Source organism: Podarcis muralis, chromosome 1, assembly GCF_964188315.1.
Source record: "Podarcis muralis chromosome 1, rPodMur119.hap1.1, whole genome shotgun sequence".
NCBI classification, from domain to species: domain Eukaryota; kingdom Metazoa; phylum Chordata; class Lepidosauria; order Squamata; family Lacertidae; genus Podarcis; species Podarcis muralis.
Window position 1 is genome coordinate 107,994,968 of NC_135655.1, and position 26,144 is coordinate 108,021,111.

The 26,144-nt window shown below is 41.7% G+C and overlaps 1 protein-coding gene across 5 annotated transcripts in view; it reads right to left on the minus strand.

Moving 5' to 3' along the window:
* Nucleotides 1-481: 481 nt before the first annotated feature.
* COBLL1 (cordon-bleu WH2 repeat protein like 1) overlaps nt 482-26,144 on the minus strand; it is a 93,129-nt gene continuing 67,466 nt past the window's right edge. For 3 of the 5 annotated variants that reach the window (XM_077936814.1, XM_028747388.2, XM_077936811.1), the window contains exons 3-15: nt 24,110-24,311; nt 23,177-23,405; nt 20,917-20,955; nt 19,411-19,508; nt 18,054-18,293; nt 12,109-12,259; nt 11,670-11,744; nt 10,398-10,556; nt 9,045-9,285; nt 7,923-8,008; nt 5,817-7,381; nt 5,445-5,624; nt 482-2,443 (exon numbers count right to left, since the gene is read on the minus strand). In XM_077936814.1, the coding sequence (XP_077792940.1) occupies nt 2,354-2,443; nt 5,445-5,624; nt 5,817-7,381; nt 7,923-8,008; nt 9,045-9,285; nt 10,398-10,556; nt 11,670-11,744; nt 12,109-12,259; nt 18,054-18,293; nt 19,411-19,508; nt 20,917-20,955; nt 23,177-23,405; nt 24,110-24,311 (3,355 nt within the window). In that variant the 3' untranslated portion in view covers nt 482-2,353. The remainder of the gene's footprint in view (nt 2,444-5,444; nt 5,625-5,816; nt 7,382-7,922; nt 8,009-9,044; nt 9,286-10,397; nt 10,557-11,669; nt 11,745-12,108; nt 12,260-18,053; nt 18,294-19,410; nt 19,509-20,916; nt 20,956-23,176; nt 23,406-24,109; nt 24,312-26,144) is intronic. The other 2 variants (XM_077936825.1, XM_077936820.1) reach the window with 2 other exon arrangements.

A 26,144-nucleotide genomic window follows, 5' to 3' on the forward strand; every position in this document is an offset into this window, starting at 1 on the left:
GCAGCAAAGCTATGTTTGGTGCTGCTTTTCAGGAGGTACAAGGGGAAATGGTGAGGTCAGAGGGTGCAACCATACAGGTTAAATCAATACAGCAGGCATAGGCAAACTCAGCCCTCCAGATGTTTTGGGACTACAACTCCCATCATCCCTAGCTAACAGGACCAGTGGTCAGGGTTGATGGGAATTGTAGTCTCAAAACATGTGGAGGGCAGAGTTTGTCTATGCCTACGATACAGCATTGCTGCTGGTGCATTTGCATCAAATCAACCTTGTTGCCACCTCACCTACTGCCAGTAATGAGCAGTGATACGGCCAATCAAAGGTCAGGTATGTAACAAAGTCATTCCTTTAGTTACCAACTGTGTATTGCATGCCTTCCTTCATTCTGGAAGTCCGGGGGGAGGGGGACCTTACTTGATTTTTTTGGGGGGGGGGGAGATAACAAGAATGTTCTAAAACGATAAGTTGTTCAACGTAATCATTTAAGAATGAAACTAAATACAATTACTTTTATTTAACAAAACCGTAATTTAGAAAATATCCCAGTATTTGCAGCATATATCTACAAATTCAGTTGCTTGATCAGAACTAGGATCACAAATAGATCTTGTCACACAAACGCAACATTAATTGGACAGGAAAAGATGAACAGAAAAAGAAGCGCCGCTGAGCATTTTGCTGTCTTGCACATAGCTGCTCAACCTAACATGTCTATTTCAGTAGCAATTTTTAAATTTCGCAACTGTAGAATTTATTAGACTCGTAAAACTACTTCGTTGACATCGTGTTGTTTAAAGTGTCATTAAAGAAGCTTTTATAATGCAGAAATCATCACCACCACCACTTCTCCTACTTACAAAAAGAGGAGTTTGGGCTTTGTTTTGTTTTGCATCCCCTAGCTTTAATTTTTTGAACTTAAAAGAAATATTTTAAAAGTTACCCAATCGTGAAATAAGATGCTGCTTTTTTCTGAGAACAAGAATAAATTAAACTTGGTAGCTCTGGGCCAATGGCCTTGAGAATGCCTCAAGCTGTACCTGAGCCACAGTCCTCTTTTCCTTACCCATAATAAATTTGTATCAACTGCCAAATAAGGTTCTGGAGCCCTCACTGCAGTTCAGAGCTGTATTACCTCTCGAGAGAGCTCTGCATGTCAGCTAACAAAAATTCCCATATGCTTCATCTGCAGATCCCAAACTGTGTGTCCCTGCCCATGCCAGCACATCCCTCTACCTATTTTTGCTCAGCCGTCACACTTGCAGTACGCTGAGAGCATGGGGTATGCTAGAGGTAAGCACAGGACAGTAAGAAAATAAACACTGATTCCTATTCACACCTACTACCTGTTACATTTTAGATTGCACAAATCTGCCCTCAACGATTCAGCTCACAGAGCAGGGCCAGAGAACCTGTGGCCTTCCAGATGCAACGCCCGCCATCCCTGACCATCGGTGGTGCTGGCTGGGGCTGAAGGGAGCTGGAATCGAACCACATCTGGCTTCAGTTTCCCTGCCCTGTCCTAGAGGTTGCTAAAAAGTACTCTTGGCATGCTGTTCAGATTCTTCTAGAGAGGCCTGGGATGCTGACCAAGTTACTGCCTTTGGAAAACAACTGCGATTTCATCAGCATTGTTACAGCAGTTAAGGCACTTTCTAGTGTGCATGAAGACACCGTATAACAGTGCTAGTATTTATAAGAAAACTCACCTAATTTATTTCTTCACTTTGGTACTGGAAAATATACAAAGACCAATAATGCTAATCCTAAAAAGACATGATCCAGCCAGAGTTAAGCACTTTTAAACCCTACTGATTTGAACACAGAACTTAAGCAATCGATGGGATTCTGAAGCAGCATGACTTTGGATGGATCTTGTCTTGCATTTTTAGCAGAAGGAAAGGAAACTTGCCCAACTGCATTTCTAGAGAGAACAGCAATAAATTTCCAAGGCAACAGGTGTCAGAACTATGCATTTAAATTCATGCATTTGTGAACAATATTATTAGGCAGTTAAGAGCTTCATACATTAGCATCATACAACATATTGCTAAACATCATTAATTAAGGTTAAAGTGGAAATCAATGTTATCAGATCACAGCAGCAAAAGAATGAAACTTTTATGCCATGTTATGCGTTCTGAAGCAGCAGTTTCAGCTTTAAAAGGGCGAAAAAAATATTGCTATAAATTATATCTATTCTAATAACTCTTTCAGGACTTCCATGAATTTTCTGTGCTTCACTTGACAATATATACCATCACAACCTTGCATTTACACACAGTCCTCAGCAATATGCAATTAACCGTAGTTTTATGCAGTAGTGGATAAAGTGCAAAATATTTGGTACGAAGTCCTAGTGATTGTTGTATCTTGCTTCTACGGACACTGAGGAATTGAGACTGGATCTTCCGTTAATGGCAACTGTATTTGACGGAGGCGCAACCTGAGAGAGAAAATAAGGTAGTCAGGTAGATGGAAGACCTGATGCAAAATGGAAGTCACCCACCAGTTAATTTATAATTGCAACTGTTTTGAATGCTGTCGCTGAGAGTAGAGCTGCTGAAATAAACTGGGCCTATGCATCAGTCAATTAGAGTTCCTTAGGAAGGGTGGGATATAATGCAGCTACATGAACAGATCTACTTACACCCTCCTCTCCAGAAAGGTCTGATGCATCTTATACTAATTTAAGTGTCAAAATGCTGGGAAACTCAATTCAGCACCTGGGTACATCAATAGATGTTACTCTGCCTTAGGTCCAATTGCCATATTACTAGGGATCTTCGGGGCACATCAGAAATTTAAGAGAGGTGCATGGTTGTTCCACAAAAAATGCATGGCCTGCCTTTGTTGAGCTAGAGTCATAGCCACTGAAGAGCTACACCCCTGTGGCTCAGTTTCACAAAGCCTATATAATATTGGTTATGTTTGTGTGGTAAGAATTCATATGGTAACCAGCCTAGGAAAGAGGCACTGAGCTTTCATATATACTGTACTTTTCTGTGTATAAGACTAGGTTTTCTTACTCTAAAATAATGTTTAAAATCTGGGGTCGTCTTATACATGGATGTAAGTCCCCCCATTTTCTTAAATCGAAGACTCCCAAAATAGGCGTCTTATACATGGAAAAATACAGTATATATGCCTGTCAGTGTTTTTAGCCAATGAGTAAAGCCAGAGCTATGATTGTTAAGTGAGTTGTTTGGACACCAAGCAATAGGAATTTATTACTTGTTTCTCTTTTAATTCTTGCTCCAGTTTGTGGTTTCATGTTCCCCACAAAGCTGATTACTTTAATGATGTCACCACACACTTGCCTCGCTCCTGTCTGCTAAAGCTCAACTGATTTTCAACATCACTAAGTAAAAGCTAGCTAGTTGAAACAGTCTGATCAAACACAGGGTTCAATATGCACTCAGCCGCATGAAAAATATATAAAACCCATGTTTCCAAACCACACGAGCGATTATTCATCTGGAGAACATTTATTTCTTGCCATATCACTAATTTTACTGTGCACTGTAGACTAGGGCTGGGTGGAAGGTTAATTTGGACCCGCTGACAGATCATTGGATGACTTGCCGTAGATTTGGCTCTGGCTAGTTAGAATTTAATCAGATGTCAATTTTTGTCATTGTATATGACAGCCATCCCAGTGCATGTTTCGTGGGGTGGGGTGGGGCACAGGTAACTGGGCTCTGCCCATTGAGCCACCATTTTGCATCTGGCTTTGTTCTTCACCAAGCCACTGTTTTCCAATTGGCTCAAATTGGTTCTGGAATCTCCAGGTTCTAGTTGTTTTAAAACATAGTTCCAAGCAAGCCTGAAGTTTGTAGATGCCTGCTGAAGACAACACAATGGGCCTATGCATTCATTTGATTATTAAACTGAAAGTAATGCCTTAAGATGTGTGAGCCCAAGGGAAACTAACAGGGAGAGTTCAGTCATATGATGGAAATATTCTGGAGAGAGAGAAATAGTTTCAAACCCCAACCTCATTTGACCCATTTGGTTAGCAATTACTGCAAGCTTTATTCAGCAGGAATAAAACTGCAGCACAAAAGACCACAGAGTTTGGCTCTGTACCCTAACGAGTTATTAAAGCAAGTGTGGGGGGGGGCAAATGCTTGGCTGAATGCAGTGGCAATTTTTGCCTTGTTTCTTGAATGCTTGGCGGATGCTGAGAGCACCTGACAGACCTTTTACCCAATTTAATAGCACAAAGCATTAGCCGAACTTTGCCATTTAAATAGGAGTTAAATGTCCTTTCACTTGTTCTTCACACACAAGTGAATGCAGTAACTTTGGGTCTGCTGACTTAAGTGTTTAATTCTTTCCCCGTGCAATATGCCTTGTTTTAAAAGTTGAAGCAACGTTTTACAGACACTGTCTGACTTCATCTTCACAAGAGGCTTAAAAATAAATTTGATACCACACTTTTCTCACCCCAGCTTCACTTCTTCATACTGTAAGATAGTGAGTTAGCACAGTCATTATCATGCTACTTTGAAAGAAAGAAAAATGTTCTCTTAAACAGAATATAACTGAGGGAAACTTGAAACGCCTGAAAAAAAATGACTTATACTTGATTATGTCAATACTGTCTGCATTCTTTGGTACTTGCTCTCCTTATGATGCTTCCTGGGAAGCGATTCATAAATTCATTAATTAAACAAATGTGGGATGGCAGGAGGTGACAAGCGAGAGAGACAAAGTGGGATTAAATTTTGCATAGCACAGGAATAACAAAAGCAGAGAAGGAAGGAGATATTTAACTATATATGCAGTTTGGACTGCAGAGCTTTAAAAAGGCATCTCTCATTACCATATTCTAGTGATGGACAATTCATAATAGGATAATATCATTGACAGGGCACTGTCAGAATAATAATAAAAAAAGTTCATCTTCTTGCCACAAACCAAACAAAGCACTCTTTTTAAAAAAAAAATAAGACCCCAGGATATTCAATTTCCAGCTCTATATGGATGCCTTCTTTCCCCTAACTGATGAAATACCTTTCTGAAATCTGAGACAGGAAAGCAGAGCATTAGCAAGGAATTTTCAAATTCTGAAGACAGGTAGAAGAGGCAAGGTCCTTTTGACCTTGATCTTTATAGCTTCTTCCTGACAGCTGTTTCAATGGAGGATTTGGCAGAGGGAATTGGCCCATACACTTTACGCCAAATGTATGTTTAAGGGGAAAAGCTGTATACACTCTTTCCTTTACTCAAAGCCAGCAAGAACATTTTGCAACCGGTCCTTACATCTCCCCTATTGGCACTATTCAGAAATCACACTCGTGAGATTCCTTCAACAAGATTAATGCCAGCACCGATTGCTATGGTGATTTTGAAAGTAAGCACTGTAAATCCATTGTTATTTATTTTAATGATGAGAAGAAAAAGGAAAGGGGAGAGGAGAGGAAAAAACCCAACCACCTCACCCTTCTCAATTTGGCAGCAGCTTCTCCCGAGCGGATTGCAGCCAGCAAGCTCTGGTGGATCTGTTCCGGGTCAGGGCGCTGGAGAGACGCAGCAATCCCTCTCTGACAGACGGCAGTTGTTGGGTGGCCAGATAAAGAGGACACCTGCCTATTTTGCTCATTGGTTGCACAATTATTTTTCTGTTGGGAGAAGAAGAAAGAAAACCATTGCCCCGAGTGAGCTCACGCTACCTTAGACAGCAACACGCAATGCAATGCACACTTTTAGTGAACGACAGAACAGTTCTATGTTATTTTGCTAAATGCCAAGATATATGCATGTATGAAAGCACCGCGTGGAAGTTGAGGACAAATGTTATTGTTGGGTTTTACCTTGTCTGCAAAATTCTGTTGTGGCTGTCCAGTTGGGCTCTGTAGAGGAGAATGGTTCCTTATCTCCGTGTTGGACACTGATGAGGAAAGGTCAAGGGACAATTGCTCTTTCAGTGGCCTGGGTGCACTAGCACATGTTTTGCTGAACGACTGCGACCTCCTAACTGCCGAAGACACAGCAAGAGCAAAAGGTGACGGCCTGGAGCTGGAATACGGTTGCGGCAAAACGAAAGTCCTCAGGGTTTTCAGATTTAATGGAGGAGCCTGGGAGCAGGGGGAATTCAGAGGTTTGGGCATTGTTACAGGAGGAGTGGTGACTTTTGTCTTTTCCTCGCTGTGTCCGTTTTCAGTCTTTTCCTCTACTAATTGAGAAGGAACAGTAACTGTCCTAGGAAATGGAAAAGAAGTATGATCTGGCGAGGCCAACTTTTTTTCTGGCTCCATACTCTTAGCTTCGTTTTGCGTAGGGCTACTAATGGAATTGCTTCTTGCAATTGCAGACGTTACATAATGAGAAGAAGCCCTCTTTTGCATCTGTAAATAGAAGTTGCTTGGTTTTGCTGTAGGACTTAAGATCCTTGGTTTTTCCTGCACCGATGGGGGCGGACTTTTCTTTTCCGTGCTTAGCACAAATGGAGCTGCAACATGTTGCGGACCAGGTCTGTAATGCTCCACTTCCATTTTCCTGCCTTCGGCATTAGGGAGAGGAACTGTGGCATTATCAGCACTGTATGTTTTATGCAGCGAATCGTTCCCTAGCAACGTAACTTCGTGTCTAAAAACAGGTCCTGTTGGGCTCAGGCTTTTGGAGTTATTAAGCATTTCTGTTTGAGTACCAAATTCCTGGGAATTCTCCTTGGGAGACATGTGCAAGTGGGCCGCTTCCCGATCCTCCGCAGTGTCAGACTCCCAATTCTTCACTATCTCCAGAGATTTTGGAGGCACTATTTTATAGGTAGTCATTCCAACTTTGGGTATGTAGTCTCTTGTAATCTCATTGGAAGGTTTAGGTTTAGGTTTAGAGTCTTGCCAGTGAGGTGGGTAACCTTTTGGAGGAGAACTAGTAGGGCTTTTGATGACTTTCTGTGGTAAAATGGGGCTATCCTTTTCAATTGTGTTATATTGGTTGTTGTTAGAATTTGCTCTGTCATGTGCCGATTGTTCCCTCTGTTGGTTGAACTCTGTCATAGTTCCTACGGTCTCATGTACCCTGCTGAGGAACCCTGAGGGTTGGTTCTCCTGAGCTGATTTGTGCAGGTGAGTTGAATCTTTGCGTGTGACCAGTTGGCAGCCTTGAGGACCAGTACTCTCCCTTACTTCAGTCTGACCCAAATTACCATCGGGTGGGGTTGCCTGAATTGCAACATCCTGAGTCTTTACTGTCTCCACAATGGACTGATCCCATTTTTTATCTTGCACCCCTAGATATGCTTGAGGGCTGCATTCCTGATTTACGGCTATGTCATTTTGATATGCTTGGCAGTTCAGTGATTCAAGCTTGTTACTTTCTCTCACATCAATATTACTTTCTTCTGTTGGAGGAAGAAATTTTGCGTCACTGTGACCTTTATAAAAAAAAAAAGCAAAGAAAAATTTGAAATTAGCATTAGGATCAAGTTGTTTGAATCATGAATCACTCTTTTTCATTCAAATTTGTATTAAAATGGAGCTAAACTTTCCCAGAGTACAGCTTTTTGGTACATAGCTTTTGTAGTCTTAAGTATATGTCATAGTATATGTCATATGACAGACACGAGATGTTTTTAAAATATTAAAAATATACATATGCTTTATATTCAAGTTTCTCTGAGCAATTGCAAGGACCCATCAATACCACTTAGGAAAAAATTGTGGAAGACTCCTTCACAAGAGCCATTCACACAATGGGCTGCATCCAATGTAACACTACATGCATGATCCTTCAGTGCAAGGATTTCTGCCTCCCCTGGCAGGGGGGAATTCCCATTGTGCAAGCAGAAATCTTTTGTGCTGATGGGACACTGTAGTCGGATACCACCCGGTATTGAACAGACACCAACAACATTGCCAGGATTCCGCTGAAACCTAAAATACATCCTGCACAAATTACAATATAAATTCACTCACCATTGCTTGCATTTGGCTGCAATGCTCCAAGCGGCTTAGCACTGCCAAGTGTAATATTTGCAATGAATACTTGACTATGTTGAGCTCTGCAAAACATCACACCATAACAATAGGCAGACTGGCATCAGTGACGTATTGAGAAAAACACTCAAATTCTATTCAGGCATTCTTCTCCTCATGTGATTACATCCTGGCCCCGTCCCATGCATTATTGCCACTGCTTCTGTACTCCCACCAGGTGTTAAGGACTCCGGACAAACCATGAGCCGAAACCAAGGTATCCCATGGTTTACGGACTGTGGGTTGGTAGGGAAAGCTAAAACCATGAGCCAGGGTTTGGATGACACAATAAGCTAAACCATGGCTTAGCTCAACAAAACAAACCATGAAGGAGCAAATTGGGTGCAATCTCTTTCCCTGGAGCCTACACATTTGCTTGCTTGGGCTAAGCCATGGTTTGCCATAGCATTAAATGTAAACAAGGGCACTGAGTTTCCAAGACTCAGTATAAACGTTCATGGGCTTTCAGATGCATGATGTGTTATCCTAAGTTGGCAGTGAGCTCAGAGGGAAATGAAATACACACACACACACACACACACACACACACACATTGTTATAATTTGAATTATGTAAAATAATTTTAGTGACCATTCACAAAGCACTACTGATGATAAACACAAACATTATGGCACTGGCAAAGTTAATTATCACATGTAGCAAGTTAAAAAAACCCACTATCTTGATTAAGGCCATAAGTGTGATGGAAATGAACAAGTTCAAGTCTATCAGTTCAAGTTGTGCAGTGGTGTCACACTGGAGTCTTCTTTTGGAGTTATTTTGTTTGGCGCTAGAACTTATTTAATCATAAGTAACTCAAAGAAGAAATACTGCTACGGAACTCTGCATAAACACTGGGTGCATTGCTTTGCACTTCAGAGCACCAACGCACCACTTTTCTCAACCCCTTCTCATAGATAAAAGTATTGATGTACAAAGATACCATTACAGTGGGCAGGGTACCCTTTCAATCACAAACATAGGCTCAGTGATCAATCGCTCTCCTTCTAGGATATAAAGGGGGCTCACCGCCATTTACAGAAAGAAGCCTGATGCACTCACTTGTCACGTGCAGTCTTATTTCCTACTTCTTCTTCATTTGAGTCCTGCAGAGTATCGTCACGCCCAGTGCTAGGATCTGAAGTCAATGAAGCAGGCTCGTTTTTCTGAACGTCCCATGGAATTTCAGGAGTACTGAAGGAGATGGGGGCCTCTGGCGTAGTGAGAGGAGCCCCTGCACTTTCTTCATGCATTTCTTCCTTCTCATCTATCTCCTCTAGACTATATTCAGAGCCTATGTCGGCTACGCTCCCAAGGAAAGCATAAAGAGCAATAATAAGCCAAGATAAATATATCACATTACATTGTTAAAAACATCCCAAATGCAATATCTAAGTATGCTTACTAAGGAGTTTGGGGTGTGTGGGGTGAGGGGATGCTTGTCCCTGTGGCTCAAATAGTTTAAAATTCTGATAAATGTGAGTATAGATCAGCAGGGCAGGGTGGTAGGTTTTGCTCTTACGGAGTAAAAGTACAAGGGTAATGAGCAGAGAAAGACTGGCAACCACTTGAAAACATTCCTACCTTAATGTCTCCTCATTCAGAAGATAATGAACTCATAGGAAGGTGACTTATGTACCAGGAGTCAGTTCGTTGGCTTATCTAGCCCACTGATTCTCTACCAGTGTAGAGACTGGCCGCAACTCTTCAGGGTTCAGGCAGAACTCTTTCCCAGCCCTACCTGGCAATGCTAGCGATGGTCCCTTCCGCGGGCCAAACATTACCCCTCTGCCACTAAACTACGGTGCCTCTCAACACAGTCCTCTTTGTAACAGTCCTTGTTACAAGTCCTCTTTGTATTATTATTTCATTTAATATTTCAGATTTATTTAGATTCCGGGGGTGGGGGCTGCTTGCATGAATCTCTTACAGCAAAGCAACAACAAATCACGTGGCACTTTAAAGTCTAACAAAACTTATTATGGCATAGGTTTCATAGCTTATGAAAACTGCCTAACAGCCTGATCATAATTTTGGGGAGAAATCAGTTTCCTCTGAACCCCCTTAATAAACCAACAAGCTGAGCGTAACGGTGATCTGCTACATTTTAAACACGGTAGTTGGAAAGCGGGGCAATTAACACAAATCTCTGAAATCATCAGTGAGAGAAGAGCTAAATGGAATTGTACCATGGGGGCCCATTGTTGTGGCCACCTACCCATGACACTTGAAATGAAACAGAATGGAAAACCCTGGTGGAGCTGCAGGGGGAACTGGAATCCAAAACATCTGGAATGCACCAGGTTTCCTGAAGGCTGCTACAGGAATTGCTTTCCCGACTGCATTATAATGATAACTTTTGCGCAAGTAATCTAAATAAACCACTCCTAAAGGCAAAACATGACAACCACCTACATTTAAGAGACACTTCAGATTCATCGGGATTATCAGCATTAGCCAGATTAGTGTCATCTGGGACTTGCAGCGCATTGTTTTGGTCATGATTGGTTGGCTCCAAGCTGCACGAGGCATTTGTTGTTGAGACTGTGGTCCCAGTTAGATCAATTACATTGCCTAAGAAGCAGGTTAGGAAACAATACAATGAATTAGCTCGCATTAATCTGATCACTAAACACAAGAAAATATGAGGAAGGGAAAGTAAATGCAGCAGAGGTGCAGCCCTAGCAAGTTAGTTACATTAAAGGAGCTTGCGTTACACTGTGTTAATAGGGCTGAAGCATTTAGTCGATTAATTGAAACAAGTTGATTGATTACAGACGTAATCAATGTGGTTTTTTAAAATAATAATAAAACCCCCCACACAATTCGCTTTTAATACAAAAGAAACTAGAGGAAGTCAGCATCTTGAAAGAGGCAAAACCTTCATCCCTTTCACATGGACAGCAATGCCTTTTCCAAAATCGTGCCTGCTGCATAAGGTGAATGAATAATCTAAACACAAAGAACACCCTTTTACTTCAATTTTTAATTTTTTTCCCATAGATTCACATTTAATTTATTAATCGACTACTGTTTATTTAATTGCATGACAGCCCTACAGATATTAGAATGTATGCATGTTTGAACCTGAGTTGTGACCATATTTTGATCTTACTACTCAGAATTACCACCAGCATGGTGACTGGGAATGAGCCTTCTTCTCTACTGCAGAGTGAAATGACAGTATTAAATAGTTGTTGTTTTAAAAAAAACCCCACTCAAACTGGATGCATTACAGACAATAGAGACTCAGTTAAGACTGGTAAAGAAAAAGCGATTTGTATGCGTTGTGTGTGCCACATACAATATTGGGCCACCAGATGACGACGTGGCGTCCCGTTTTTCTCTACATGTTTTCCCTGTTCAAATTAACAATGCTTTAAACTCAAGTTCAAACATGCAAACAGTGTGTCTAGATCCAGCCCAAATGTGGCTGTAGGGGGAGCTACAAGCAAAGCTGTTCTAAGTTACGTCTGTTAATGTTTGCAAAGAAATGATCCTTCAACAGGCTGCTGAAGCAAAAACCATTATTAGCTGTTTTTCTTAACCCCCCTGGGGTCTCTTAAAAACCGTATGTGTGGCAAGTGACTCTCAGCAGCAGCAATGGTGATGGGAATGGAATTTTGTGGCCATGCTAGTGGCCAGACCTATGCCTGTCTTTCACTAAATGCCACATGGAAAAATTACCTGTTGGAGATGGTGCTTCTGAGTAACTTCCTTTGATGCTGCCTTCTGCATGAATTGATTCTGCAGACTCCGATCCTGAAATGTTAATGCAGCTTAGAATACTAGAGGAAACATTTCCTATTCTAACGTACTTTAAATACAAACCTATATACATAGACATGGTCTAAAATTTATAGAGTGGGGGAAATAGCCTGAATACATTTTGTCAAAGATGAACAGGTATTAAAAATTGTCAGTTTTCTATTTTTCTTGTGGGACATTCCTACTTTTCTGTCCTGAACACGTTATATGATGAGTCTCCTCTGACACTCTCTCTCTCTCTCGTATGTGTGTGTTTAACCTAGACGCCATTACTCCCCAACAGAGCAAAACCGCCTCAAAATTAAGCTGTGAATTCAGAAATAATATAACCTAACCTAATTTGTGTTGTAAAGATTACCTGTCTCGATGCTGTTGTCACTTTGGCCTTGCAATTTTCTGGGAGGTGGCGTTGGGGCTTTGCGCTTTGCTCGCCTCAGAGAAGAATTGACGGAAGATGTGCCACTGAGCTGAAGAGAGCCTGTCCTCACTATTCCTATTCCCGAAAGTCCCTGGGGAATTGGGGGTGGGTAGGAAAAACAAACAAACAAACAAACAAACAAACATCAACGATGCAGCAAACAGCTTAGTAATTTGCAAAACCAAAAATGTGAGTGTAATGAACAATTCAGCAGCCCCATAACAGACACTTAACATTTCTCATAAGTGAATCAGAAATCCAGTTCAGATGTAATGCTAAAAATTGGTGGCTGAACGATGGTTTAGCACAGCCTTTCCTAGCCAGTGGTCAGGGATTATGGGGAAAGCAGTCCAATATATCACGTGGCACTCTATTGGGGAAAGCAGCCTTATCATTATGAGAGTGAGATGTGGTGAGCCTTTAGGCAAATTTTTAATGTTTGATGTTTTATTGTGTTCAGCTACTGTTGGAAGCCACCCAGAGTGGCTGGGGAGGCCCGGCCAGTTGGGCAGGGTATAAGTAATAAATTATTATTATTATTACCGTATTTTTCGCCCTATAGGACGCACCGTCCCATAAGGCGCACCTAGTTTTTTTTTGGGGGGGGGGATAAAGGAAAAAAACCTTATTCCCCCCCCCCCAGGCGCGGGGCTGGGGAAGCCCAAGCTTCCCCCGACCCCAGCCCCCAGAACAACCAACTCTCCGCAAGCCGTGGGAGCCCGGTGCCGGGGTCCCGCGCCTTGCGGAGAGCTGCGCGAAGTCTGGGCGTGCTGAGCTCAGCGTGCCCAGGCTTCAGCATGCAGGCAACTCTCCGCAAGCCGCGGGAGCCCAGCGCTGGGCTCCCGCACTTTGCGGAGAGCTGCGCGAAGTCTGGAGAGCGAGAGGGGTCGGTGCACACCAACCCCTCTCGCTCTCCAGGCTTCAGCGAAAGCCTGCATTCGCCCCATAGGACGCACACACATTTCCCCTTCATTTTTGGAGGGGGAAAAGTGTGTCCTATAGGGCGAAAAATACGGTATATTATTATTAAATTGCTCCTTTAAAAAAATATGTTCTTTTCGTGACTTTTAACTGGAGAGCTAACTTAGGAAGCAGAATAAGAAAATGCCACAAAACCAGTAATCTCCTGTTGCAATACCAATGAGAGTTAGCAATTTCCAGTGTGATGTAGTAAGTGTCCTTATTAACCAAACATTCAGTTATCGGAGACTTAACTTCTCGCAAACAACTTCTGCCTGGACAGAATTCTCCATCACCGCCCACCATCCAAAAAATAATAAAAATAGTCCCTGCATATAGAAAACTCATGTCAGTGAGAACTGTAGTTTTTCCTTTCTCTCTGAATTGCCTCTATGTGAGATAGGTAGATGGATGGATAGATGAGCATTTAAACATGTAAACTCTCTCCCCCCTTTTTTCCAATGTGAAGAAGAACAGTTCAGGCACGTGTGAAGAAGAACAGTTCAGGCACGGTTACCCCCTCATTTGCTCTTTGTGAGAGCTGCGCCCATTTGTTACTTGGAAACAAGCACCAAGGCTTGCACTAAGATTCTTTGTGGCTCCGAAATTTAGAACAAACACTCAAAATGTCAGCAACCCTGAATGTTACAAAGCAACTTTTATTTATTTTTATTTTCTGCTACTGCCCAGTCTAGTAAGTTGGAGAAACTAAGAAGGTAACCGAAGTCTTATATTTTCCATTTAAAAATAGTTAAGACTGCAATAAATGACACAGTAGAGTCAGTGTTTGTTTTTGGCTGGTTTTTCCCCCTTGCTGTTGTCTGATATTACCGTTCTGGCATGGATAAACAGCCGCACTTTTATCAGAATTGAGCAAATTGTTCAGTTTGGACAAGGACGCTTCAGTCATCTACTATAAAGGCAATGCAGCAAGAGACGTTTTGTTCGCTTTCTCCTATCTAACAACAGATTGTTAGTGCGCTGTCAAAACTTTGTGAAAAGGCTTCATTCCAAACAACAGGGATGTAGGCAGGGCTATTGCCAGACTTCAGGAAGCCCTCAGCAAAATCCAGTCAACGGGCTCCCCGAAAACCAATTCCCCCACCAGCCACTGGATTCCCCTGGATCCCTATAGTGCCACCATCCTCCTCTTTCCTCTTGATCACCCTTGTCCCAAGAAAGAGCCAAGGAAGAGCCAGCCACTCCAGTCTAAGTTGGTACGGAAAATGCCTCTGCCACAATGGTTTGTTGCAACAACTAGAAATACTTCTTTATACTAGCTCCCTCCCCCTTTTTTTTTTTTTTAAAGAAAACTACATTCAAAAGGCCTTTCTAGCTGTCACAGCAGCATGGACATTTTCCAAATCACGATTCCTAGAATGCCTTCCTCAAAACCCACCTGAGGCAGCAGGTAGAGGAAGAAGAGGTAGCCAACTAAGGATGACTTTGATTCCCGGGTTGTTTTCGTACCAAAACTAAGAAATTCTATTGTGGCTGTGGCTGGAACTATATTCCGTGTTGAGTCTAATGAAAATGTGAAACACTGGGACGTTTACCAATGTGCACAACAAACCAATAAATTACTGTGCGATCCTTTCTTTCTCAGGGCAAGCCTGCTTCCCCCGACAGATACATTCAGAAGTGATTGTGCTGTCGATTTTGCCCCCCACCCATACATCATCATCTGTTCTTACATGTTCCAAGATGGGCAGAACACCTCAGGCCCACTGGACGAACGTGGCCTCCCCAACCTCTCTATCTGACCCTCAGGCCTCACCCCTTCCCAGGTTACAGCCTTTCCAATCCTGCTCCTGAATTCCTCCTGGCTGCCTGAAATCTGTGTTACAACTCTTTCTTGCCTGGAGGTGTGGGCTTGTGTGTAGCTGTACAAAGGTAGAAGTTATTCAGTTACAGTGGTACCTCTGGTTACGTACTTAATTCGTTCCGGAGGTCCGTTCTTAACCTGAAACTGTTCTTAACCTGAGGTACCACTTTAGCTAATAGGGCCTCCCGCTGCTGCTGCCACGCTACTGCCCGATTTCTGTTCTCATCCTGAAGCAAAGTTCTTAATCCGAGGTACTATTTCTGGGTTAGCGGAGTCCATAACCTAAAACGTATGTAACCTGAAGCGTATGTAACCTGAGGTACCACTGTACTTCACCAACTTTGCCTCTGGCTCTGACCATTACAGGCATTTCCTCCCCCCACCCTTCTGCCAGAAGGTGGTCCACAAAGGAATGTGGCTCCTAGTCCAAAAAAAAAAAAAAAAAAAAAAAAAAAAGAGTTCCCCATCTGTGTCCTAAAATAACATTATTGATAGCAGATTAGAAAGAAAAAAAGAAAGGCTAGCAAGAAGTTTAAAAACCACAGCACAAGAAACACGAAACAGTAATTTACTGCTGCAATGAGATTTATGGGGAAACCTTTTAAGAAGAAGCAGGAGGTTATTGGCCTGGGTCCTAACTTGCACTCACGGAGTGAGACTTTCAATGCTTTTGTTGTCTAATACAGTTGTATCTCGGAAGTCGAACGTCTTGCGAGTCGAACGTTTTGGCTCCCGAACGCTACAAACCTGGATGTGAGTGTTCTGGTTTGTAAACGTTCTTTGGAACTCGAATGTCCATCACAGCTTCTGATTGGCTGCAGGAGGTTCCTGCAGGTAATCAGAAGCCGCACCTTGGTTCCGGCATGTTCTGGAAGTCAAACAGACTTCCGGAATGGATTCCGTTTGACTTCTGAGGTACGACTGTAATTGTTTCAGGTATGCTATCTTCCAAGATGATGCCTCCCCAAAAACTAAAACCAAAATCGCATGTAACACTGAAGAGAAACAAACCATGCATGTTGGTTTATGTGCAACGCTAAGCCAGCCATTCTATGGTTTGTTTCCCTGGTCTACAAAGTAGGGAGAAAAATGGAAACTGCTCTAGCATGACTAATCTCAATAGGCTTCTATGCCCTGAATTTTTACTTTTGTTGCTGTTGCTGCTATGTGTGTTTTTTTTACTTGGGCCCAAATCTGCCAAACTTCAGACATTTACACACTGAAAAGAAGAGGGGGGAAAGACCCCGTCTTCTTATTTTATCTTTGGAGCACATTATATTTGGACCAGTAACTTTTCTCAGAATGAGGATCTTCTCACCAAGACGCAAAATTCCCAAACCTCTGTTGAACAGCACACTCTGGTGGCTACTACTTAACAGAAAATAAATTTCTGTGTTATTCTTGACTTGAGTAAAAACAATATTAACTGAAGGGCCTTGCATCCAATTCATCTCTTGGGCCTGTTCTGTTCTTCATCTTCCTAGCATGCTCATAGGCTAACGTATTAGAAACAATGGCTTTCATTCTCAATTCAAAGTCATGTCTGAAACACAAATATGCAGTGCTCCAATTTACACTGCCACATTTAGCTTTGAACTTTAATTGGAATTCACAACTGACAATCTGTGCTTTACCAAGATATTACCCACTGCATTAATTTTCCCCAAAACTGTGCTAGAATAAGTTCAGCACATATTGGGATTTATAGATAGATTTGACCTGGCAGCCTGCTTCATAACTTCATTAAAATGCATTATTACACAAGCAGGCAATTTTATTAAGATAAAAACATGAGTTTTGAACATCCATGTTCTTTCAGTAAGGAAAATTTAAATTTCCTTAAGGCTCTAACTTGTTCATCATAACACAAAGATTTGAACTGTTAAGGAAACCTTTTCTCAGTAACAGATTTAACTGCATTTTTAAAATAAAGGGCTAAGAAAGGCAATTTGGTAGTGACATAAAATGTCAAATCCTTCTCCAGTTACTGAATATGTTAATGCGAATCATAATTTCCCCATATTTAATGCAAGTTTAAAGACTATCAGTTCAGTAGAGAACGGAGGGTTCCAATTCGTTATTAACATGTTTTAAAAGAAGCTTTTTTTCCCCAAAAAAGTTTTTTTTTAAAAAAAATAATAGAACGAGTGGCTGCACTTAAAAGCACTGATGCTTAAACTTGCTTCAAATTATCTCAATAGCAGGATTTAGTATTATTGAACAATGTCAGACTTCCAGCAAAAGAATAATTTTAATTTCCAAACTCAACTTTAAAAGGACCCCTTTGAAAATAACTAACTAGCTTTCTCACTTACTGTAACATGCCCCTCCCTAAGCATAGTGCAGACATACATCCCACCTATTTCAATTCAACCTATTCCAAAGCATGGCTGAGTTAGATTTAATTTACACTTTCCCAGTGCAGCAACTGCTTTCCTAAGCGATCTCTTGTCATACTGGCAAAGTGGTCAGCTGGTGGGCAAAGGTAAAAGGTAAAGGACCCCTGGAAGGTTAAGTCCAATCGAAGGCAGCTATGGGATGCAGTGCTCATCTTGCTTTCCTGCTGAGGGAGCTGGTGTTTGTCCACAGACAACTTCCTGGTTCATGTGGCCAGCATGACTAAACCGCTTCTGGCGCAATGGAACACCATGACGGAAACCAGAGCGCATGGAAACGCCATCTACCCTCTCGCTACAGCAGTACCTATTTATCTACTTGCACTGGTGTGTTTTCGAACAGCTAGGTTGGCAGGAGCTGGGACAAAGCAATGGGAGCTCACTCCGTCACAGGTATTCGAAACACCGACCTTCCGATCGGCAAGCCCAAGAGGCTGTGGTTTAGACCACAGCACCACCCGCGTCCCTCTTTTTACATGTGATGTGGCATGGATTGTGACCACAAAGGTAACTGGTTTTGAGGCCACGACGATTCCAGAGATGGTCTATAAATTAGGCTCAAAATTGTGGTCCGGTACAATTTATTCAGAATGTATAAAGCAATAAATGTTCTTGCTTATCTGTTCCGTAGCTAAACAGAAGTTGCTCTGATATTATTCTCACAGCGGAAATTTAAAGGAAGGACGAGACTTTTGAAAACCAACCTTATCAGTTTCATCCACACTGCTGGATTTCACCACGCATGTCATGGGTCTGCCCTGGGTTTGTGCGAGATCCTGGGGCACACTCTGGGAAGCAGGCATTGGAGGCAAGGGCGCTCGTCGCTTCTTCGGCATTTCAGAGGGAAGGGTATTTGAGTCATACTGCTTGGAGATTGTATTAGCTCTCATGCCAAAGGTTGGTCTTGGCTTATTCATTAATGGAGTTGCAGGAGCGCTGGCGGTCTTTTGAGAAGGGGAAAAGAGGTCAACAATTAAAAAATAATCTGAATAGATTTTAGCCAATGTACTTCTCTAAACCAGGGGTTCTCAACCTTCATTATAGGACTTAATTCAAATTCACCATTACCAGCACAGAAGTTGTTTCTGTGAGGGAAGTTCCTAGGGTTACTACAGTAATTGGAGTACAGGTACCATTTGAATGAGGGTGTCTGTGTGTGTGTGTGTCTGTGGGTTGTAGCTACTCAGTCATCAGCCAGCCTTGAGAATACAGTTTTCTTTATTCAGGGAGAATGTCAAGCCTCCACAACTGTAACCTACAAGTATCTAGGGATGAAGCAGATCGAAGTGAGAATACGGCCTTTAGGCCATGCAGGACGACATTATTTTTAGGCTGCAATCCTAGAAACACTTAAAAGGTAAAGGTCCAGTCGTGGCCGACTCTGGGGTTGCAGCGCTCATCTCGCTTTATTGGCCGAGGGAGCTGGCGTACAGCTTCCAGGTCATGTGGCCAGCATGACTAAGCTGCTTCTGGCGAACCAGAGCAGTGCACAGAAACGCCGTTTAGCTTCCTGCCAGAGTGGGACCTATCTATCTACTTGCACTTTGACGTGCTTTCGAACTGCTAGGTTGGCAGGAGCAGGGACCGAGCAACGGGAGCTCACCCCGTCCTGGGGATTCGAACTGCCGACCTTCTGATCGGCAAGTCCTAGGCTCTGTGGTTTAACCCACAGCGCCACCCACGTCCCTTACTTACTCAGTAGTAAATGCCAATTAAAACAATGGCACTTATTTCTGAGTAGGCAGGCATATGATTGCACTGTTCAATCATCTAAGGAAATACTTCCTGGAACAAAAAAACCTCATGAAATATATTAAGTGAAATACGATCAATCCGGAAAAAGAGGGCACACAGTTTCATGGCAGAAACTGAAAAAAATGTCATGGGGCAGCTAGTTTAACAACACATTTTTACGGCCAGTCCAGAAAACTTCAAGAAGGCAGAAAAGATGTTGGAGTCTGCTTTCTCCTAGCAACTGTCTGGATCAAGAGTGAACTGTGGAGGATCCAATTGTAGGGGATTTCTATCATACATTAATATTTGTAACTTATGTTGTCTTACCTGTTCTCGTTTCTTCTTGCTTCTCTGAAAAAAGCTGAAGAATCCTTTATTTTCTTTTTCCTTCAAAATATCTGAATTTTGCGAGTTTTGGCAAGAGTCTAAAAATAAAATACATTACTTGATGCCAGCATTTACAGACTGTACTGTTTCTTTCCTTTCCTGCATCTCTATTTCTATTACTAAATATTTCTTTCAAAAAGAACATAATTTATAGAATACCATGTTCTCTCCTTTACATGCTTCCCTTCCAGTGATCATAACTGTTGGAAAACATTTCATTATGCAAGGTAAAAAACATAAAAGCTGCAAAGCACATTTAGTCTGATTTTAGTAGTATTTTTCCCCCTTTTTAAAAAGAAAAGTCATTTTATCTATACCAAAAGTAAGATGTAATCTACATATCTTTCCCAAGCAATTAAAAAGACAAAAGTAATAATGCAAAACCCCACAACCCTGACTGAAAATAAAACAATTCTTAAAATTGTTTTTTGTTTGCAATATTGTTTAGTTTGGAGTTTGCTTTTTTTTATATAAAAAAAGTTGCAAGTCACCTCAGGTACCTGTGAGCAGGAAAGCAACCCATAAATATTGTAATAAACAAGGTAATTAGTAATCTAGTTGAGGAAAATTCCTTTTCCATCCAAATACAGTGGTACCTCGGGTTACATACACTTCAGGTTACATACGCTTCGGGTTACAGACTCTGCTAACCCAGAAAGAGTACCTCGGGTTAAGAACTTTGTTTCAGGATGAGAACAGAAATCGCGCGGCAGCAGTGGGAGGCCCCATTAGCTAAAGTGGTGCTTCAGGTTAAGAACAGTTTCAGGTTAAGAACAGACCTCTGGAACAAATTAAGCACGTAACCAGAGGTACCACTGTATCGGAGTGGATAAGCTTTTAAGTGTTTCCAAAAGTTTGTCACATGCATCTTTAGAGGTTATGCAGATAAGCCCAAGTGAATGTAATATAGATAAATTCCACCTAATTGAAACAAATGGTTCAAGAAATACTATATAATGTTAACTTGCATAAGACAGGCCATGCTGTAATTCAAAGATGGCAAACCCACAGGCCAAATCCAGCCCATCTCAATCAAACTAGACTCCTTTCCTGGCCTCCAGAAAAATTTGGGAGCATCCTCTTCCTCTGTAGCCATTGCTAAGTGGTCTTACTGGTCAGAAAATAGGAAAGAGTGCTATTTTCTGTTTCTTGAGAATGAAGACCTTTGCAATGCTGCCATTCACGACAAAAGAAATAACCCATTTTAATTTTATTTTTTTTTAAATAAACTCCTCTGGTGCTGTTCAGTGAGTATGCATGGGCTATTCTAAGTTAGGAGAACTTGCATGCCATACCAAAATCTGTGTTGTTTACTCTTCTAACAATAATTCAGACAAATCTCATTCATATTAGAAGATACTTGCTTGTCCTAATACTTGTTTAACTGGGAATGCCTGTGTGTTTAAGAATACTACATCGTTCACTCTGAGGTAGGTACAAACTCACCCTGTAAAGATGAAAAGCTGAATTCAGCAGTCGGTGTGACTAGAGAGATGGAGAGGGAAGGAAGATGAAAACTTAATTATAGTGACAATGCTTCCCAAATAACTCCTTCATCACAGTCTCAAGCAAAGGAACTGAAGGCAAGTTCTCAAAATGCAGAAGTGTGTGAAGTGATCCCTTCTATCAAATTTCACCCAGAAAGAAAGAAAACATTGTAATTTAAGCAAGGATGGCCAACTGGGCAGAGAAGGCACCTGGCTCTCTGTCCCCGGAGGCACCTCTAAATTTGGAAGTATTAAAAACAAATGAAATTCACCAGATCTATCCATCTAAAAATAGCGGTATCCGTTGGCATACTACCAGACCAAATTGTCAGACCCAAATGCTTCATAGGAAATAAATCATGAAACGAAGGGCTGATTAGACGTAAACTTTTTAAGAATAAAAGCTAGAATTCTAAGTACAAAAGCAAGGAACATGCAGGTGATATTAACCACCACTTCAGATGCTGGAATACTGTATTTGTAAATTTAATACAGTATTTGCTTTTTACTGTATAAAATGCCCCTCCTAAAAGTTTCTATCATGCACAAATCTCTTGCAGGATATAACAAAACCATGCTTTTGAGAGCTTTTTGCTGTTTCCTCCTCAGCTGTAAAAGTAATTAACAATTGTTATTAGTGAAACAAACGTTCAGAGTTTTAAAAAATACAGTGCCATTCAGTTCTAAGTATGTCAGTATTTGGAAAATGGAATTCAGAGGCAATTTTGTCTTTTTTTTTAATTTCAAACATGGGACTCAAAACTGAGACTTGAAAATTATTTTTAAAAAGTACACTGGTATGATGAAGATAGCTACACAATATTAATATAAAATTGGTTTCTAACATTTGGTTTATTAACTTGCTTTTTTAAAAAATGTATTGCATTTTAAAAATTCTGAACAGCAGTATGTGACAATGGAATGAAGAGGGCAATCTATATAACTAAGATTATAACAAACATTTGTTTTGGAAATGGATACATCATCTCTAACTGCTAACTTGTTCATGCTGCCTGAAGGTAAATTAATGTAAGCTCTTATTTCGGTGTGTACTTGGCTCCATCTAGAATTATCCAATAAACTAGTCTAGAACTCACACCATGATCAAAAGAACTTTAAAAGGACAAACTTAACAAGATAAATTAAACGTCTCCCTTGTCCAAGGGCAGTAAACAAAATGAAAATGGGTGCTTACCCCTCAAATTAATAGCTTCCATGATGAAAGGCTTCAGTAACTTCTGTTTGAATTTTATTGAATGTTCAATAAGGGACCCCAAAATCCCTGATCTAAGCAGCCCAGAATACTTAACCGAAACAAAAACACAAAAAGTGACACACCCATATATTGAGGAGGTATGTAAGACAAGAGCAGACCTACCCAGTTTCTGTACATGTGGCCTGTCCAGAATGGAGGCAGGAAACCTGTTTATCTGTCAACCTATTTATTTGAACAACCCATTTATCTTAAAGTATTTGAACAAACATAGGAACATAGGTAAAGGTAAAGGTAATTTGCACACCCCAAAATATTATATCAATGGTTGTCATCAAGACCCTGTGAGTGCTGAAACTGTTGGAGAGAGAACAGAAAATTTGCTATTAGTCTTGATGAGGTATGGGGAGGCAGGAACAATATTGGTGCACTCTGCTCCCCACTGCAGGACAAGTAGCAGTGGAGGCTTGTCCATTGGGATGAATGGGACATTGTCCCAATTACTTCAACCCACCCATAGCCAGCCACTACATCCCTGCCTTTTTACAACCAATTTAGGATGTAACATTGGCTGTCAGTTTCCTCCTCCTTAGTTTCAGCACAGCCCCTGTAGAAGTCAGTGAGTCTGGGGACAAAAGTAGAATTAGTTGGCTCTGCCTGTCGCTGGCTCCGGTTCTGCTTACTGTCTCCCCGGCCTTCACACTATGGGCAGCAGTAGCAACTTTGGGTGGGCAATTCTGAGTGAGAAAACAGTGCAAGGAGAAAAAGGAGAGTTGACAATCTCTTCCTCGGCCAGGTTGTTCCGACTGAGCCAATTCATCCTTGAGGCTGACATATTTTTAAATGAATAAAACAAGATACCAAGTCATCAGTTTCTCACATCGATGCAGACTGAATGAATGCAGAACAAGTTAGTGAGTGCATGTAGGTTGTACTGCTTCTGAAGATATTTGCAGCATTAACTTTCAGGAATAGCTTTGGTAAAAAACCAGTTTATAAATCTTACCTCTGCTGACATCCATAGCATATAATTCTCTGAGCCCAAGCTCATTTAGGGATTTGGTCAAGTCAAGAGTTTCCTGAGATTGGTAAGTCTTCAGTAACAGAGTGTGTAAAGGGTCGAAGTCACATTTGCTGCAGATGATTTGCATGATATCTTGCAGTGGTGCATGAGGATTAACTCTGACAATAGTCTTCTGTGTCTTCTTGTAGTTTACAACGACTCTCACAGTTTGCTGAAACAAGGGGAATTATTAAACCGATTATAGTCTTTTGCTTTCTGAAAGACACTCAATCCATCAAGTGCATTGAGTTCATTGCTATTAATAACTTTAGCAAAACATTTCAGTCAGCGGGGGGGATGCTATAGAATTCTAATTTATACCCCATATTCTTCCAGCTCTTCTCAGTGTGAAATGAAGATTTGGCTTAGGCCACCCCCATTAAGATTCAAGACTTGGAAGAGGAGATGAACAAGGCCTCCCCAAATTCAAATATCCCAAGGATTTGAACTCATGAACTGAACATGACTCATGTAGTGATGTCTTGCCCCTGGTTGTCAACACTTTCTCTGCTCTTCATAGAACTCACAGGGAATGAGAGACAGAGAACTGAGAATAAGAGAAAGGACTTTTCGCACTTGCTTAAAGCAAAACCCACGCACAACCCTCCTTAAAGCAGATTACAGCAGGTAGGAGCCCATGGAATGAAAACCTATCTCCCTCCTTAGGCAACCAAGAACTAACCACTCAGCAATTCATCTCTGAACCCAGAGCAGTCACAAGGCATGCACTACCAAAGACAAATATAGATTAATTTTCAATGACTTTCATATGCAATTTTATGAACAAATTCTGAATGATGCTACTGCCTCCAAAAACTTTGGAATTTAAATGAAAAGTATTTAGGAGGTGGAAAAAGTTTCTGTAAAATATCTCACCTCTGGGATGACAGGAGTAGGCTTCTTTTTATCCATCTGTTTTGGCTTTAAAATCACTTTGTCGACTTCAAGCATCCCAATGGGTGTATTTGGTTTGAATTTGATCTGCTTTTTCTCGACTGTCATCAGGTCTATGGTATGGCTGGCAGGATTCAAACGGTATTGTGCACAAAGGTATACCAGTAAGTCCATCATTGGTTTGCTGGAATAAAATGTTAATATGACTATAAATGGTTATTATATAATTTCCCCAAAGGTCATTAAGAAAGACTTGGTTGTGGTGGAGGTCTGGCTCTTGAAGACGCTCTTGCCTTGCTTGAACCAAAGACAATTATGTTCAAGCATGGGGGATGCGATCCAGGTCATTGCGGGTGTCAGCCCCCCCCCCCTTGCAGGCCAAAAGCAGTGCACGTGTCAGTGGTTGCACATGCCTATGTTGTTTGCAAAATTATCATTCCCTGTACAGTACATTTCAGAAGATGTAGGCACTCTCAGGACTACCATATTTTTTGCTCCATAAGACGCATCTATCAATGAGATGCACCTAGTTTTTAGAGGGAGAAAGCAAGAAAAAAAATATTCTGTGCAGAGCATGTAAGCGACTCTCGTTTTTCTTGCTTCAAAGCAAGCAAAGTGAGAGCCGCTTACATGGCTTCTCTCCCGCTTTGCGCAGCTCTCACTTTGCTTGCCCATCCCTCCTCCCACCTCGCTGTAAAGAGCAAGAAGAGGAGGAGGAGACACTGGGACAGGTGCTTTACAGCAAGGAAGGAGGAGGGATAGGCAAGCAAAGTGAAAGCTGTGCAAAAAGGGACAGAAGCCATGTAAGCAGCTCTCGCTTTGCTTGCTCCCATCGGTCCTTCCTCCCAATTCGCTGTGAAGCCAGCAGAGTCAGAGGCGCTGTGCAGCTCTCGCTGAAGCCAGCAGAGCAAGAGCGATAGCTGCGCAGCGGCTCTGGCTCTGCTGGCTTTACAGCGAAGCAGGAGGAGGGATGGAAGAGAGCCCTTACATGGAGCCCCTTCCGTCCCTCATCCCGCTTTCCTGTGAAGGCAGCAGAGCCAGAGGCACTGCGTAGCTCTCGCTGAAGCCAGCAGAGAAAGAGTGATAGCTGCGCAGTGGCTCTTGCTCTGCTGGCTTCACAGCGAGCAGCGGACAGGAGCCATGGCTCTGGCTGCAGAGGCATCTCTCAGCTCGCGACTGCAGCAGTAGCTGAGGGATCCCTCTGCCACCCAGTGCATTCACTCCATTTCCCCTTACTTTTTAGGAGGAAAAAAGAGCGTCTTATGGAGCGAAAAATACGGCAGTTTATTTCATTGGGATTCAGCAGCGTCTGTAAGGCAAAAGCCACTTTCAACACTGTCAAGAAATACTGTGGCACAGAGATATCGAACACTTTCATAAGATTAAAACCCTGCAGAATGTCTCAGCGACTGTAAAAAAACAAGCAACATTCCTACGCAAGTTTAATCTACTGCACAGTAATATTCAGCATAGAAGCTTTAAAGTTGCTCTTGGGTCAACCCTGATAATGAATAACAGAGATTATGATGAAATAATTTTTCCACCTCCTAATTGGAACAGCTTACACAACGCCTCCCTGAATTATAAAAAAGGGCCTTGTTGAACGCAAGGCTCAACAAAACATTTCACCAAAAGACTACCAAACAGCCTAAGAGCCAAGAGTAACTTTAAAAAAGAAGAAAAAATATGCCTTCCACACTGCTTCCTCCCCTGTGACTGGTTGCTGTAGTGGGAATAGCAGGTCTCTTGACTACATTTCTGAAGGTTTATGGAGTTTGTGGCCCACCTGGCCTTGCACAGCAAGGCAGTTCCACACTAACCCATTGCAATAAACAGAACCGGTCTTCCTGAAATATTTTACCCAATTGCTTACCGTAAACCTTATTTTTGTACGAGAGTATACAAAAGAGCAAATTGTATTATAAAATGAAAGAAATCCTTCCTAAAACAGCTTCAGGAAGGGTAGGGGATGCAGAGACACAGCCCATTAAATAGTTAAGCACTGACTGGTAGTTAC